At 37.9% G+C, this 17,164-nt stretch overlaps 1 protein-coding gene across 1 annotated transcript; it reads right to left on the minus strand.

Moving 5' to 3' along the window:
- Positions 1 to 383: 383 nt before the first annotated feature.
- LOC143868580 (uncharacterized) lies at positions 384 to 15,699 on the minus strand. The gene is made up of 4 exons (XM_077376197.1): positions 14,447 to 15,699; positions 12,773 to 12,910; positions 12,008 to 12,160; positions 384 to 582 (listed from the first exon to the last, which is right to left on the minus strand). The coding sequence occupies exons 1-4, from the start codon at positions 15,697 to 15,699 to the stop codon at positions 384 to 386; spliced, it is 1,743 nt and encodes a 580-aa protein (XP_077232312.1).
- Between the last annotated feature and the right edge of the window lie 1,465 nt (positions 15,700 to 17,164).

The raw sequence follows: 17,164 nt of genomic DNA on the forward strand, positions 1-17,164 counted from the left end.
CTTCAGATTTATGCACCCAATCTTCACAAATGCTTTTAGCAAGATGACAATTAGACTTTTCAAAGGGATGGACTGGTGTCGGACGATAATACTCTGTTTTAGAACCCAAACAAGGACATTCAGTCTGGAATCCTCCGTATTGACGGAAGATACGGTATGGGAAATAGAAAGAAGTTTTCTCTAAAACCAAGAAACTGAACACCCCTACTGGCTTTGGTCCTGATTATTCCGCAATGACCAAGGAAGAATCTCCAAGTAATTTGGTCGTCTTGACGGGAACTTAACCAATCAGTCCATTCCGATTTGGTAAATTTGAAAGCCTTATGTTCCCATGACCTATGCTTGGATAAAACGATTTCATGGTGTGTCGAAGGTATAAAGATTCAAAGTTTCAAGCAGAGCCAGACATATAAAAGAACTGGAGAACCCTTGAAAGAAGTAGAAACTTTATTGGCAATATCGTCCAATCCATTAAGGGTTTCAGCGAGAATAGTTGGCACTGGATCACTTCCTCGAGAGATTTGGTCAACAAAGTCTAGAAGTGCAGGGGAAGTGTTGTCGCCTTGGTGAAAAAGGAGCCACCTGGCATAAACACAAAGAACTAGAGCATGAATGCGACTGGTTTGATGCTCCTGAGTGCACTTCCCTAAATCAAAAAATGCTTTGACCATTTGGGAAACTGATAAACCCTTATCATTTAAAAAGAAACTGACAGGGTTAGGCGATGTGGGAAACAATTTCTCGAAACTAGTATTGTACCCTAATTTAGATTCAAGTTTGACTAGGGGACCTTTGCAACCATAGCCCAACAAATGACACCAGTCCTCAATGATTGGACACATTTCTTGCTTGCCAAAGCGAAATACGTGAAGATCAGGTTGCCAAAATTCAACGGCTGCATTGAGGAAATTCCAATCTATTTTGATGTAGGGTAAACTTTGAAGAGCATCAAGGTTATGACCAGCAAGGTTTTCTACATGACGATATCCTCTTTTATCATTCATCCACTTCTTCAATTTATCATTAGACACGATGGTTCACCTGATAATCAAAGGAGATAAAATAGGATAAGAATAGGGTCAGCCCTAATCATTGAGTTGTAAAAGGAAAGGTATTGACAATAAATCATATACTCAAAGGATATAGGTAGGATATAAACATGATCAAACTTTTCCATCAATGATCTCGATATGACCCAAGGGTAAAACGGTAAATGATAAATACGGATCAAACAGATAGTCAAAGGATGATAGATCATGGTCATAATAATGGCAAAGTAGGGTCAATGACTAGATCTAAAATCTGCATGATGGATGGATACATGTTTGATCGATTTAGACTAGAAGCTCCTACTAAGAAGTAGGTCCTGGTCTAACAATCAAGGAATACAAGGATGGAATTTATCATCGATGAAACAAAATATAAACCATGGCCATAAGAGTGTCAACATAGAAGCCACTGACCAGGTCCAAATTTTGAGAAATGAATTGATATCAAAGGTAAACTTAGACCAAGAAACCTCACAAGATGAGTAGGTTCGAGTCTAAGGATTAAATTTTACCATCAATGGACCGAGAGATAAACCATAGCCATGAGAGTGACAAAGAAAGAACCACAGGCTAGGTCTAAATTTGAAAACTAGATTGATATAATTGATTTGAATTAGATAGGGAAACCTCATTAAATATGAAGGTCCTAAACTAATAATCAAAATAAATAGGCATATATACATATATATACCCTAACCAGGGGCACCATCCCTAGTTTAATCTCGCGGAGTCAAAGCAGTCTTGACTCATGACAGACTGGTGAGTGTACTAGGACTACGTCTGTAGCCACATAAAGTGAGCTACCCTAGTCTAAAAATAGGATAAGGCCCCTAACTCTAGGCTCTACATGTGTAAGCAACACATATGTTCGTCCATAAATGCAAACAAAAGGACCATGCAATAATGTAGAGAGAGTAATGTCGCGAGGTCCACCTGACCGGGTGCATAGTTACTTGTATGCTGTGACTATCGCCCAGCATACGAACTATGTCCGTTTTACACACAAGGTGTCCAGGTGTTGAGATACTACTGGTGCAGTGGCACTAGAAGGTGGGTATAGCCCTCACGGCTCCTACTTATAGTATCTCTCCGAGAGTAACCTGATAGTATATCCACAGCAGAAAAGTAACCACAAAACAGATAATATATGCAAGGGATGAAAGTGAGTGTGTGAGCCCTCATTTTATTTTGTATCTATTTGGTGCCCCTGGCATTCTAACGGAAAAGGTTCCCATTTAAAATGATTTTAGCTCAAATTTCTTCAAAGTTAGTAACAAATGACATTTTAACGGAGTTAGGCAATTCTCGAAAGATATCCCCAGTGGAGTCGCCAGCCTGTGGACCCCAATCCGAGAGAGAACGGGGGAACGGGCCCCCACGCTAATCTCTATGGATCATCCACATGAATGGAGAGCTCTACCAAGGAAGTCTCGAAAGAAGTGCCTCTCACAGCATGAGTGGCGATATAAGGTGAGATACCTCTCGATTCGGGGACTAGCCCAGATTCGAGGCGTATCTTAAACAAAGAAGAGTCACCATCCAAGGAAGTGGGCCAAGGATCCCATACTATGCTCTGTTGCAACGGATAACCAGAGATTATAAAAAGAAAGGTTTGTGCCTGGTTACGAATTTGGAAGGTCCGAAGAGCACCTCGTCCGCCCAAGTGCAAGCACCTGGTCTCTTATGCCATTTATTTATTAATTTTGAAGAGTTTTGGGCGAAAGTCATATGAAATGGGAACGAATATCTCTGAGAAGACGTCTATCTAATCATGCATGTCTCGGAGATGAATAATAACCACACATAAAAGAAATGAATATGTGTCACCTAGGAGTAGCTAGATTTTGAATGACAAGCCTAAAGAGCTAAGTTATGAGTGTCATACCTAATTGGTGTCTGAGTTCTGGTGTGCAAACACATGCATGCTACAGCTAAATGTATAGGATCTGTACATGAAATTAAGAAAACACAGCAAAACACATAACACATTTTAATTCTATACATGACTGGACAAGATGAATCCTAAAACTCTAACGCGACTTGACTCGGACCAAGATGGCCGTCCATCCCAGCTGCTCTACGTATCCCGGCCTTGGGAAGAATCGGAGTCAACGTAGTTCGATGACCTATTCTAAACTACAATGCCTAACCATCTAGAACCGCTATCCTAGACTCGATCCACTAGACTCGACTAATTTTTAAAGTTTTTTGTATAATTGCTTAGATTCAAGTGAATTGTAATTTTCAGGACTCTCTATATGCCCTAACTAATGCAAGTTGGTTAGCCTTAAACTAATGCAGGTGGGCCCTACATCCTATGTGTAACTAGGCTGTGCATCCTAAAGAAAACCACGGGCTGACTATATGCTACCTAGTCTAGCCATCGGTTCGACTAAATGTCTAACCGACCAACTTGAGGCCTCCTAACTCTAGGGACACTCACGCGACAAGACACACCATATCAATACAAATCAGGACAGTCTCCTAACTCTAAAACACCCCAAACAGCTAAGACAGACTCCTAACTCTAGGGGAAGATCTTTTTGAAAAGGTTTTGACGAATTTTTGTATTTTTTTGAAGATTTGAAATGTTTTATTTTTAAAGGTTTGGCTGGACTTGGGATGTGGATCCCAAGCTGCACTACGTACCCTACGAAAAGGGATCAAGCCAACGTAGTTCGGAACATAATTCCTAACTACTCTTCTAATGACTCAAGATTTTTGAGATTTTTGGTTTTTTAGATGTTTTTTATGTTTTGACACAAGAAGACAGAATCCTATCATCATAAGGGGAGGACAGACTCCTGATATCCCGCAAAGGTTGGACAGCATCCTATGCTTTGCGGGGGAAAAGAACAGAAACACAGCTCTGCAAGGGTAGAAACACAGCTCTGCAAGGGTTGAAACACAGCTCTGCAAGGGTTGGACAGCATCCTATACCTTACAGGAGCGGATAGAAAAACACATGACTTGATAAGAGGTTGGACGAAAATCTAACCCCTATGATGATAGGACTGACTCCTGAAAGAAGGACTGACTCTCTAGCTAAGGACATACTCCTATGCTAAGACTGACTTTTCGGCTAAGGATAGACTCCTATGCTAATGGAGTAGACTCAAAATTAAAAGCTCTATAAAATGAGAGAAAGAGGCTAATGAGACTAGGCTAGTCTCCTAAAAGAGAGATGACAACTGATGCTTATGAGACATGGCCTGTCTCCTATGAAAGAGACAACAAATAAGGGTGCTAGTGAGACTGGGCAAATCTCCTAAACACAGAGAACATTATGACCAATGAGACAAAGCCTGTCTCCAAAAGATTCGACTATGCTTTCGTGAGACATAGCTTGCCTCCCTAAAAGGGTTGGTGCTCTAATGAGACAAAGCCCGTCTCTAAACAGGTTTGACATTCATGTTGAGACATAGCTTATCTCTCTAAATGGCGGGCTCTAGATAACTCTTTCATTGCTATGGCAATGAGAAGGACTTTATGTTTTAAGGGATACAAAAGACTGAGCAAGTCTTAAAATAAATGAGGGGAGTGCTACTTGGACTAAGCAAGTCTCCTATGGATGGGCTTGGGCTAGCGCCTTCGCCTTCATCGCCCTTGCAATGATAAGGCTATTGTCTAAAGACTAATTTAGTTCATATAAAAAAATGAATCAATTATTTAACAATCAATAAAGCATACTGATAAAATAAAAAAATTAACCATATCATGATAATTTGCTCTTCTATCAATGTTCAATCAAGTATGGTTACTATAATTTCCTGAAATAACCTGAACTTATTAAAAACCATACTTCAAAATTTACTAATTACAAGACCTTATGCTTCTAATGGCCTTCTAAAAAAAATGGTAAGGCTTATAAAGAACAAAATGATTTTTGCTTAATCATGTATACTTCGATCTCATTTAGTAATCATATCCAAACCAATTTAATTTATAAAAGCATTAATATCAATTCTCAATAGCTCAATTAGTGAGGTGATATCTCTATATTCAGGCTATTATCTGAGCCTATTCATGATAAACAGATTTGTACGTCAGAAAGGTGAAAGTCAAACCTAAGATTTTCACAAAGATCATGTAATATATATATAAATATTCAAAACAGCTACTACCTTGGCAACTCTATGATTGTAAACAGGCTCAGATTCCTGCTATCTTACCATCACAAAACTGTTCATCAGATCAAACTTTTGGTAAACATCAAATGATTTTACATGAAATTTTGATATGTGCAAGCAAGAAAACCGAAAAAAAAATTTCAAAATGAAATGCGAAGGTCTTTCTATAACCATAAGTCTCTAATGGAGAAATGATACCATTACAAATCTTATATTTTTACCTGTCTATCATACTTAACAATTTTATAAAGAAAGGACTAAAGCAGATTATATAATGATTGTAGCTCAAACATAAACAATTATTTAACTCATGTAAACATATTAAATTCATATTTCACCATTAGTATCTAGCACAAAAGTAGGATGACATATCAACACCTGGGGTTCCTTCTAAAAAAAATGATTTTTCAACTAACCGAATCTTACCCAGACATGAGCCATTTATGAGCAAAGAACCTAAGATATATTATGATAAAAACTTACTAGTTATTCTTATACAGAGTACTTGTAAGACAGAACCTATTGTCTTTCATTATCAAATGGTAAATGGAGAAGGGTTTAATGGATAAAGGAAATGAAAATAGGGTCTGTTGGTGTAAAGATTTTGCATAAGTACATAATGGATTATGAAAAGATGAAAAGGGATGCAAGGATAGAGGTAAAGTCTTTGTAGTTATCCAAACATAATAATGCCCCAAGTTAAGAATCACATATATGAATATGGGCAGTAACCTGTTTGGGTAACCATACACAACTGATTTGATCCAAGCTCCCAGTTTTACTGTTTTAACTTATTTTACAAGAACTTAAAGAAAAGAATTACAAGAACTATGACTACAAATCATGTTTAGGCAGATGTGTAGAATTAATGTGGCAAAATATTTTAAAGACACACATAATAATACACTGACCGAAACTCAATTCATGGAGCATTAATGAAACTAAGGATACTTCTAGAATTGTAAAAACTTGTTCTGTGCAACTGGTGATGTTATTATGAAGAAGAGAAAAAATAATTGAGGCAACTTCTAGCGCCACAAGTGACATAAAAACAAATAAAACACTTTAAGAAACTTGTAGTGACACAGGAGATGTGAAAAATTAACTTTAAGCAATTTGTAATGCTATAGGTGATACGAAAAACTTGCTTTAGGCAACTTGTGGTATCACAGGTAAGGAGTAAAACTGAATTAAATATTATTTGTTTGATGCAAACAAATAAAGAGAGGACAGATTTATACATATATTAGACCCAACGATCAAGATGAGGACTGAGCTTGCATAAATGCTAGACTCGCAGGTTTCATGTCTTCCCTCGATAAAATTGGAGCATCTCAAGCTTAACTTGGATAAAAAAATTTACCTTTACACTATGTAAGTATTCCTACTATGCTATATGTTCGTCTCATTCGTAAGAGGGACTGCCCATAGGCAACTAATACTTGTTGAAGGAACTAAGCTTGATGCAATAACGGGTGCCTCAAATTTCAGCAGTATTTCTCAGAGTTAGTAACAACTAAGGGTATGAATGTTCCTTGGATTTTTGTTTTTTATAAAAAAAAAATCTTTTACTTCCACAGCATTATCAGGTAATCAAGAGAACATAGAGTCACAACCAGTTTATCCATCAAATCAGCATGTGAATAAGTCTCAACAATTGGCAATAGCCTGGTGAACACAAATGCTAAAAGCTCCAACATTCAGAAATTAATCCAACTATACATTGCTAATTTGTTCACAGATATTTGGACCAACAATCGATCAAACAAAAGTCAGATAAGAATGTTTATAGATGACAATTGTCTTTGAGGCATTATCTCAGGCGGCATGCATATACTCCAATTGAACTAAAAGGTTAGCTACACCTGCAATTCTAATTTCAAAGCCATGTAGGAGAAATTCACCTCAAGCATTATACAAAGTAGTCAATTATTCTTTACTAATGCCTTCAGCTAATAAAATTCCCAAAGGGTAGTAACTTAATAGATACGAACCAAAATTTGAAATAAACTTGTCTTACAAATAAAATTACATATGGAGATTGAGAAATTATATTTAGACTACATATCCTGACCTTCTAAAACATTTATTTTTATATAATCCATGCACACAACAAAAGCATCTCAATCGCAGATAAGAAAATAAAATCAATTGATTCATGTTAGTAATAATGTGAAAAATTAGTGCATCTTCTACAAGTGAAACAGACCCATAGCGATAAATCATGAATTTTATTGTAAACACATAAACATGTTTCAGTTGACATAGCACACAGCAAAGAAGCAATTGCTAAATATTACTTGTTAGAGAAATTAAATAACCGCAAGTGCACGGATCGTGTAAATACGGGTCGAACTCAAGGAAGAGAAATCTAGTTATCAATCCTATTCTTTTACCGATTAGAATACTAGCTATGATATAATGTTGCCTGGAATGGACTCAGGATTTCCGTGGACTTAGACCTCGGAGCCAACACTATATATAATCGTATATTCTATTCAATCTAAGAATCAAATTTAACTAAGATCTTTTTGATTTAAAATCCTAATTTAGGCAAAGTGTACCAAATTTTAATGGTCTCTATTAACTACTTATCTAATTTAATTAGAAAACTAAATTCTAAGGGCTTAAGTAAATTGGAAAATTGCAAAAGTAATTTGGAATAGTATAAAAACCTTAATTCAATATAAAAGATTACTTAGGGTTAGAATCCACCACGGGTTTGGAATTATATTATTAATCAAACCAATTTCTGTATTGGATAGTGTATTTGATAAATTTAGTCTATGGGGAATAAGATCTATTGATGTCATTGCCCATGAGTGTTTTATCAAATATACTACTCAATTTAAAGATATTATATAAGAAATTATATTTATTTATCGGCAATCACTTATACGACTGGGGAAAGCCAGTGGCATACGTGATTGGGATCCAACAAATACAAATCCTTACATAAGTTGTTATATAAGCCACTGGTTTTAATTAATCATCTTTCTCCTTCCCCATGGCTTCATCTAAACCCCAAGTAGATGGATTTAGTTATTCATGGAGAAGGGGAAAGAAACAAAGAAAATAGAGAGAATAGAGAAGAGAATTGCCATTAAGAACTTGAAAAGAAAAATCAAACACAAAGTATTTTCTCTTTTAATTAAAATTAAACAAAAATACAGTTAACTAGGATTGAAAGAAATAACAGAAATTAAAGAACACTTAGCCTTTTTCTCCTTCGAGCAACGGCCAACTTGTCCTTCTCCGTCTCTTGATGTCACCTTGGAGTGGAGCCTTTGATGGTTGATCCTTGGTTGAAGAGATAAAAAAAAACTAGAGAGAGTGAGAGAGGAAGAAAAGCATGAGAGAACGAACTCCCAATTAGGAGGAGGCAAAGAAATATATATCAAGAGAGTAAGAGAGATCATTTTTTTTTAGGCAAGAGAGAGCTGTCGGTTTTTCCATGGAGGTGACAGAGGGAATTACTAACTCTTAGTCTTGAGAAATTAGGAATGTTCTAAATAGAGGTGATACTAATGGAGACCGAAATCTCGAGATTAGCAATTACAACAAGAAAGTGGTAAAGAGGAGATTGGAAGGAATTGCCGAAATCCCATTTTAGCTAGCAAGAGAGTCTTGGTTTCTGTGTATTGTGAGGAGAGAGACAACTTGCCAAAATTGGATGATGTGAGGAATAGAAACATTCTCCAAACATGACCCACTTTCTTAATGTATGAGAGAAAAAGAATCACACAGCATCTTGCATGGCTTTTTGCATGGCTCTGAATCACTACCATGTGTTGGACATTTCCAAATTTGATAGATGCCATTGATAGATGGCCAATTAATCTCACTCTTATGGAAAGTTTATAGATGGGCAATCCACTTCTTAAGATAATCCAAACCATCCATTTTATGGAGTGCAAAATAAATGGTCGTGCCTCTTATTCCATTCCCACAAGTTGATCCAAACCGTTCACTTAATGGGCAACTGCAAAATAGATGGGCCGTGCCCCCATAATTCATTTCCGTTGTTTGATCTCCGCCGTCCAATTGGTGAACCATAATATAATTGGTTTGTGCCCTCAAGTCATTTCTATAGAGCAATCCGAACCGTTGAATTGACTAGCCACGACATAAATCAGCCATGCTTCGCAACTCATTGCCAAAGGATGATTCGAACTGTCCGAATGGTGGGTACAAAGATGGCATAGGAGTGGGTCCCATTTGATAAATCAATTATCACTCTTAATATGGCAAGCAATTAAAGACAATGTAACAACTGGGCCCCTGATGTTTGACCCAAAACATAACAACCGAAGATATGATGGACAATTTCTTTGGCAAGGGCATGCATTGATTGAATGGGCATGTATGATGGACATATTTAGCAAGAGCTAAAATAGTCGGTGCTTTTGTATCCCACGGGGGCTGCTGTCCAAGCTTCCAAAAATGAGAGCCACACATGGGTGCAAATTGGCAAGTGGGTCCCACTTGATTACATGCTTTAGAAAATACTATTTCCAAATCCAATGGGTGTAGCTGCTGGACATTTTTAGAAAAATGCCAAAATTCGGTGGTTATGGCTAAAATAGCAAGATGCCAACTCATATAAAATCACACCTCAAGTGGGTCCCACATAGAAAGAGAAAGAGTTGCACCCAAAATTCCAAACAAAAAAAAAAAACTTTCTTGTGTGGCTGAATCCTATATGGACTAAAAATCGAAAATTCAAGGTGGGCCCCAATTGAACCGACCATGATGCGAATGAGGATGTGTAGCTCATTTTAACCCTACTGTTACTAGTGGCGCATGCCAAGGTTGCACAAGCAGTGGCCCCCACACTAATCCTCATTACACTCCCTCAGCCAGCCCCCTTTTGTTTATTAATAACTACCATTTCATATATAAAAGGGTAACCCATGGTAGAAAAGGGGTGGATATGTCAAAACTTAATTTACCCAAAGAGGGGGTGAATTTATCCAAAAGGGGATTCGGCTTAGATTGTTCCAAAATTGCAATTTTTTCGTAAAATTTCATCCTCTTAGCATATTTTCCTCTGAATTCCCCATATAATCCTGAAACATCAGAAACAAGCAAATACCTTAGTAGTACTGCCTTAAATAACAAAAAATGCATGCTTTTCCTACCTACAATTCACACATAAATGTGTTCATCAAATTCCTCCATACTTAAGCTTTGTTTGTCCTCGAGCAAACAAAAAGAAAAACTAAAACAAACACAAAAACTAAACAAAAAATAAAATCCTAACTCACTTTCGTAGGAATCACGATTGCACTTAGCATGTGCAACAAGCCTTTAAACCCCTAAGTTACCCTAGTGGACGAGTTGTGTCTCGTGAGTGTTTGCAGTGAATAAACACACAAAATTCTAAAAACAAACTTTTCTTTCAAATCCCACTATAGAGTAAAGCCAAAAATTTCTAATCCTCTTTCTTTGATAAATTGCTCAAATAGAAGAACAAGAATACCCCCATACTTAAACTTTGCATCCTATCCCAAGTTGGAAAAATTAGAAAAATATTTTAATCAAGGAATCCTCTTTTGAATTTGTCGTACTTTGCTCCCTTAAACTTGCCTCTAATGTAATCGTACCATAAAAGAAATTTGATTCGGAAACTTCGTAGAAAACTTACAAATTTATATGGTCCACCATTCTTTCAACTTTTCCCATAGTTTCTAAGAATAGAACTCATTTTTTTTTTTATAATCCTCTACTGCTTTTGGCGTGAATGACATGCAGGGCATGCACCAGACACCCAGGCTACTAAGCAGTGTCCGACTAATCTTTGATTTGCATATGTTATAGACATTGATGCATATGAGTTCAAGCTTTACCTTTGATTATGTGCAATGCTTTGATTCATTAAGCTTTCTAATTGACCCATGTATGGAGTTTTCAGTCAGTTGCTCTCAAGCCAGTTGGCTTTAAGGAACTAGGCATAAAAACCCTTCAGACTTAATAGCTCAAGTCAAAAAGGCTACAAATCAAAACTATAATCAAGAAGCAAACTTTCTAAAAAATCATTCTTTCTTTCTTTTGTTTCAACCTTTCTTTCCTTTTTATCCATACCATATAAAAAGCAAGTTTCTATTTCTATTTCTTATTCAAATCCTTTTAAAAGAAAGATTCCAAAAGCAAACAAAACTAAGAAAGGAAAGTATTCTTTCTAATTTTTCAAATTCCAAAATTAAAATATCCACTAACTTTCTTTCTTAAAATAGGAAAACAACTTTCTTTTTAAAAATACCAAGTTCTTTCTAATTTGAGAAAAATACCAAAAACAAAAGGAAAAGAAAATTTCTAACTTTAAACCATAGAAAAGAATAGAAAAGGAAAGTTTCTAAAAGCCCCCCATACTCGATTTATGCATTGTCCTCAAGGTATTAAAAATAGAAAGAAAAATATGGGGACTAAAAAATAGAAAGGAGGGTACGTACCGTATTTGTTTAGGCATGATTCGAATAGGAAGGTTCATGGAGATCCATGACCTCTTCCATATCCGGCTTTGAAAACTCAATAAATGGCTTTAATCTTTGACCATTAACTTTAAAAATCTCACCATTGCTTGGATTTAGAATCTCGACCGCACCATGGGAGAAAACTTTATTAACAATGTATGGTCCATCCCAACGGGATCTTAACTTACCTGGAAAGATATGCAATCTTGAATTGTAGAGAAGTACTTTTTCGCCCTCTTGAAACGATTTTCTCAAAATATGTTTGTCATGAAAAGCTTTTGTCTTCTCTTTATAGATCTTTGCATTCTCGTACGCTTCATTGCGCAACTCCTCCAATTCAGAAAGTTGTAATCGCCTTTGAACACCTGCAGAAGACAAATCAAAGTTTAGTTTCTTTATGGCCCAAAAAGCTTTATGTTCCAATTCAACCGGGAGGTGACAAGCTTTGCCATACACAAGGCGGTAAGGAGACTGACCAAGATCAGTCTTGAATGCCGTCCTATGAGCCCACAAGGCATCCACTAATCTAATGGACCAATCTTTGCGGTTTGGATTCACTGTCTTTTCCAAAATTTGCTTAATTTGCCTATTTGAAACCTCCACTTGGCCACTCGTTTGTGGGTGATAAGGTGTAGACAACTTATGAGTAATACCATATTTCTTCATAAGAGCTTCAAAAGGTCTATTACAAAAGTGTTTACCCCTATCACTAATGATCGCACGAGGAGTACCAAAGCGCGAGAGGATGTTTTCTTTCAAAAACTTGACCACCACCTTGTGGTCATTGGATTTGCAAGCAATGGCTTCAATCCATTTTGACACATAATCTACTCCTAACAAAATATACAAGTTGCCAAAAGAATTGGGAAACGGACCCATAAAATCAATACCCCACACATCGAAGATTTCTACCACTAAGATTGGGTTGAGGGGCATCATATTTCGCTTAGTAACTCTACCTAATGACTGACAAGATCTACATGCCTTACAAAAATCAAAAGCATCCCTAAAAAGACTTGGCCAATAGAAACCACACTGTAAAACTTTGTGCGCGGTTTTCTTTGCACTAAAGTGGCCACCACAGGTTTGATCATGGCAAAAAGATAGAATCGATTGGTGCTCATGATTGGGCACACATCGTCGGACAATCTGATCCGAACAAGTTTTGAATAAATAGGGATCATCCCAAAAGAAATACTTTACCTGTGAGTGAAACCGGTATTTGTCTTGGTTGGACCAATGATCCGGTGTAGCACCTGTAACCAAGTAATTCACAATATCCGCATACCATGGTTCACTAGAAATAGCAAACAATTGCTCATCAGGAAAGTTTTCATTAATTGGACCTTCGTCATTCTTTGCATTAGGAAGTCTAGACAAGTGATCGGCAACCAAGTTTTCCGTACCCTTTTTATCTCTAATCTCCAAATCAAATTCTTGAAGAAGTAAAACCCACCTAATGAGGCGAGCTTTAGCATCCTTCTTTCCAACAAGATACTTGATTGCCGAATGGTCGGTATAAATTATCACATGCGATCCAATCAAGTAGGACCTAAATTTTTCTAATGCAAACACAACCGCTAGAAATTCTTTTTCCGTAGTGGTGTAGTTGAGTTGTGCATCATTGAGAGTCCTACTTGCATAATAGATGACATGCGGTAATTTATTGAATCTTTGGCCCAAAACGGCTCCTATGGCAAAGTCAGAAGCATCACACATAATTTCAAACGGTTCGGCCCAATTTGGTGCTTGAATGATGGGAGCCGTAGTTAACTCCTTTTTTAAACACTCAAAAGAATCGAAGCATTCTTTGGAAAACTCAAAATTTTGATCTTTTGCTAACAAGTTGGTTAGAGGCCTAGCATTTTTAGAAAAATCTTTTATAAAACGCCGGTAAAAGCCCGCATGGCCTAAAAATGATCGAATATCCTTCACACTTTTGGGCGGTGGAAGATGGACAATGAGATCCACCTTGGCTCTATCAACCTTAATTCCCTCTTTAGAAATCACATGTCCTAGAACGATGCCCTCTTTTACCATAAAATGACACTTTTCCCAATTGAGGACAAGGTTCTTTTCTCTACTCCTTTCTAAGACCAATTTTAAGTGATGTAAACATTCGGCATAGGTGGAGCCATGAATAGAAAAATCATCCATAAAAACCTCTAAGAAGGTCTCCACCATGTCAGAAAAGATACTCATCATGCATCTTTGGAAAGTTGCCGGTGCATTGCATAACCCAAAAGGCATGCGTCTATAAGCAAACGTTCCAAAGGGGCATGTGAATGTCGTTTTCTCTTGATCTTCAGGAGCTATGGGAATTTGGTTATAACCGGAATATCCATCAAGAAAGCAATAATACTCACGACCCACTAACCTTTCTAACATTTGATCAATAAAAGGCAAAGGAAAGTGATCCTTCCAAGTAGCGGCATTAAGCTTTCGGTAGTCAATACAAACCCGCCACCCCGTTTGAATACGAGTAGGAATGAGTTCATTGGTGGCGGATTGTATAACCGTGACTCCCGACTTCTTAGGCACTACTTGAACGGGACTCACCCATTGGCTATCCGAGATGGGATATATGATCCCGTTATCTAACCATTTTAAGATCTCTTTTTGGATGGCTTCCTTCATCACAGGATTAGCCCTTCTTTGAGGTTCCCTTGAAGGTTTGGAACCCTCAATGAGGTGGATGTGATGTTGCACAATCGAAGGGCTAATTCCTTTGATGTCGGCCATTGTCCAACCTATGGCTTCCTTGTTATCTTTTAGCAATTTAATGAGTTCCTCCTCTTGAGTGGAGGTTAGATCCGCAGCAATTATTACAGGCAAAGTACAATTATCACCAAGAAAAGCATAACGTAAAGTAGAGGGAAGCGGCTTCAAGTCTAGCTGTGGGGCCTCTTCAATGGAAAGCTTTGGAAGCGATGTGGCTAGTGGTCCCACCGGCTCTACGTTTTGAATGGCAAAAGCTTTGGAAAAGAAATCATCTCCTCCATCATCTCCTAGTGCATCCAAGAATTCTTGATAACCTGCATCAAAGTTGATTTCAAAATTAGTCATAACATCTTCAGGAAAGGCATGCAACATATTAATATCTTCATGAAAATTGGGTTGCTTACCTAATCTAAAAACATTAAAATCTACTGAAGTATTACCAAAGGAGAGTTTCATTAGGCCATTTCTACAGTTAATGAGAGCATTGCTAGTAGCAAGGAAAGGCCTCCCAAGAATGATAGGGATTTGATCCTTGATATTAGCAACAGGTTCCGTATCTAACACGATAAAATCGACTGGAAAAAGAAAATCTCCTACTTTAATTAACACATCCTCAACCATCCCTTTAGGTGTCTTTATGGATCTATTCGCCAATTGGAGAGTGACGGTGGTTGGTTTGAGGTCTCCTAGTCCTAATTGCATATATACAGAAAATGGCAAGAGGTTCACACTAGCACCCAAATCTAAAAGAGCATGCTCAATTTTAGTGTTACCAATAGTGCAAGAAATAGTGGGACATCCCGGGTCCTTATACTTAGCCACCATCTGTTGAGATAAAATGGAACTTATATTTGCGGCCAAGAAAGCCTTCTTGGGCACATTAGTTGTGCGCTTTTGTGTGCACAAATCCTTCAACACTTTGGCATAAGTAGGGACTTGGGAAATCGCATCTAATAAGGGAATGTTAATTTGCACTTGCTTAAACACATTTAATATTTTATCCATGGCATCCACCTTTTTATTATTAGCAAGTCTCCTTGGAAAAGGAGCTTTAGGCACATACTCCTTTTCAGGTGGAGAAACTGCCTGCTCTTCACTTACCTGTTTGGGTTCCACAATCGACCATGTTGGAGGGGAGTCTTTTCTTACCTCTTTGGATGTATCTTGTGGATCTATAGAAGGTTCAGATCTGACCTCCTCATTGTGGTAATCTTTACCACTCCTTAAAGCATATACGACATTACATTCATTGGAGGGCTCTTGCAGCGGCAGAATTGGTTGAATGACATTCAACTGATTTTGCGGTACCTGTTGATTCACATTCATATTCACGTTCCTTGGATTAGGAACGGGTTGACTTGGCATCTTCCCCTTTTCCCTTTCATGCAAAGCCATGGCAAGTTGGGAGATTTGCTTCTCCATATTGTGTTGGCTTGTCATGAAAGTGCTAGTGAGAAGTTCTATGCTCTTTTCTAAGGAAGCTATGCGTGCCGACTCCCCTTGTTTTTGAAAACCCGGTGGTTGCTGATTTGAAACATTATTTAAAATTGGGTTTTGAAAAGGTGGGGTTGTGGTTAGGGGTGGTCGAACATGCATAGAAGGGAAGGTGGGCCTAGGTTGGACAAATTGGCCTTGACCTTGGAAATTTGATGGCCCTCCTTGATAATTCCCTTGATTCCAAGAAAAGTTAGGATGATTCCTCCATCCCGGATTATAAGTGCTACTATATGGATTATTTAAAAACATGGCACTTGCGTTTTCATTAGAATTACCAAATTTAGCAAGAGTTGGGCACTCTTCCATGACATGGTCCGTGGCTTGACACCAATTGCACATAGGAACACTATGTGCAATTTGATGGACCTGTGAAGGTCATTTGACAACTATTGCTTCTAGCCTTTTGATTAGGCTATCAAGATGGGCCTCTTTTGCCACGGCACCCTCTATTAGAAATCCCTTACTTGAAGTGGCTCTCTCACCGTCTTGAGTGGATTCCCACTCTCTTGTTTTTTCTGCCAAATCAAGTAAGAAGTTCCATGCCGCGGCCTCATCCGTGAAAGATGTAAAACCGTTAGGACACATGGATTCAAGAAGTTGCTTTGTTTGGTAATCTATGCCCTCATAAACAATTTGGCATAAGTGCCACAAATCAATTCCATGGTGAGGACACTCTTGGAGTAGGTTTTTCAACCTCTCCATAAACTTAGAAAATGACTCTAATGGCTTTTGTTTGAATTGTAAAATATCGTTCCTAAGCTTATTAGTTTTATGTAATGGAAAAAACTTTTTTAGGAAAGCGACGGCGAACTCCTCCCAAGTGGTGATGGAGTTCGTTGGTAAGCCATAGAGCCACTTCTTTGCTCCATCCTTGAGTGAAAACGTAATAAACCGCAACTTTACCGCATCATCGGTAAGTTGTTGCAACTTAATCAAAGCACATACATCTTCAAACTCACGCAAAAATAAATACGCATCCTCCGAAGGGAGGCCATGAAAACGAGGAAGCAAAGAAATAAATTGCGATTTTAGCTCAAAATTATTGCCCTGCGCAATCGGCAATCTAATGCAAGAAGGTTGCGCGGTTCGGGCCGGATAGAAGCGATCGCGCAAACTCTTGGGCGTCTCTTGTTCTTCCGCCATGACTACTTGATTTGGATTTGGTGCGATGTCTTCCGCCGTCTCTAACCGGTTTGATCTTTCTAGTCGATTGGCCGAGTTCCGCACCCAACCTTCACTCATAAACACAAGAAAACCAAGTAAGAGAGATGGATAGGCAAGAAACAAAAAATAT

Source organism: Tasmannia lanceolata, unplaced genomic scaffold (genome assembly GCF_043159265.1).
Source record: "Tasmannia lanceolata isolate RefF3 unplaced genomic scaffold, GAP_Taslan_0.1 ptg000550l, whole genome shotgun sequence".
In the NCBI taxonomy this organism is placed as follows: domain Eukaryota; kingdom Viridiplantae; phylum Streptophyta; class Magnoliopsida; order Canellales; family Winteraceae; genus Tasmannia; species Tasmannia lanceolata.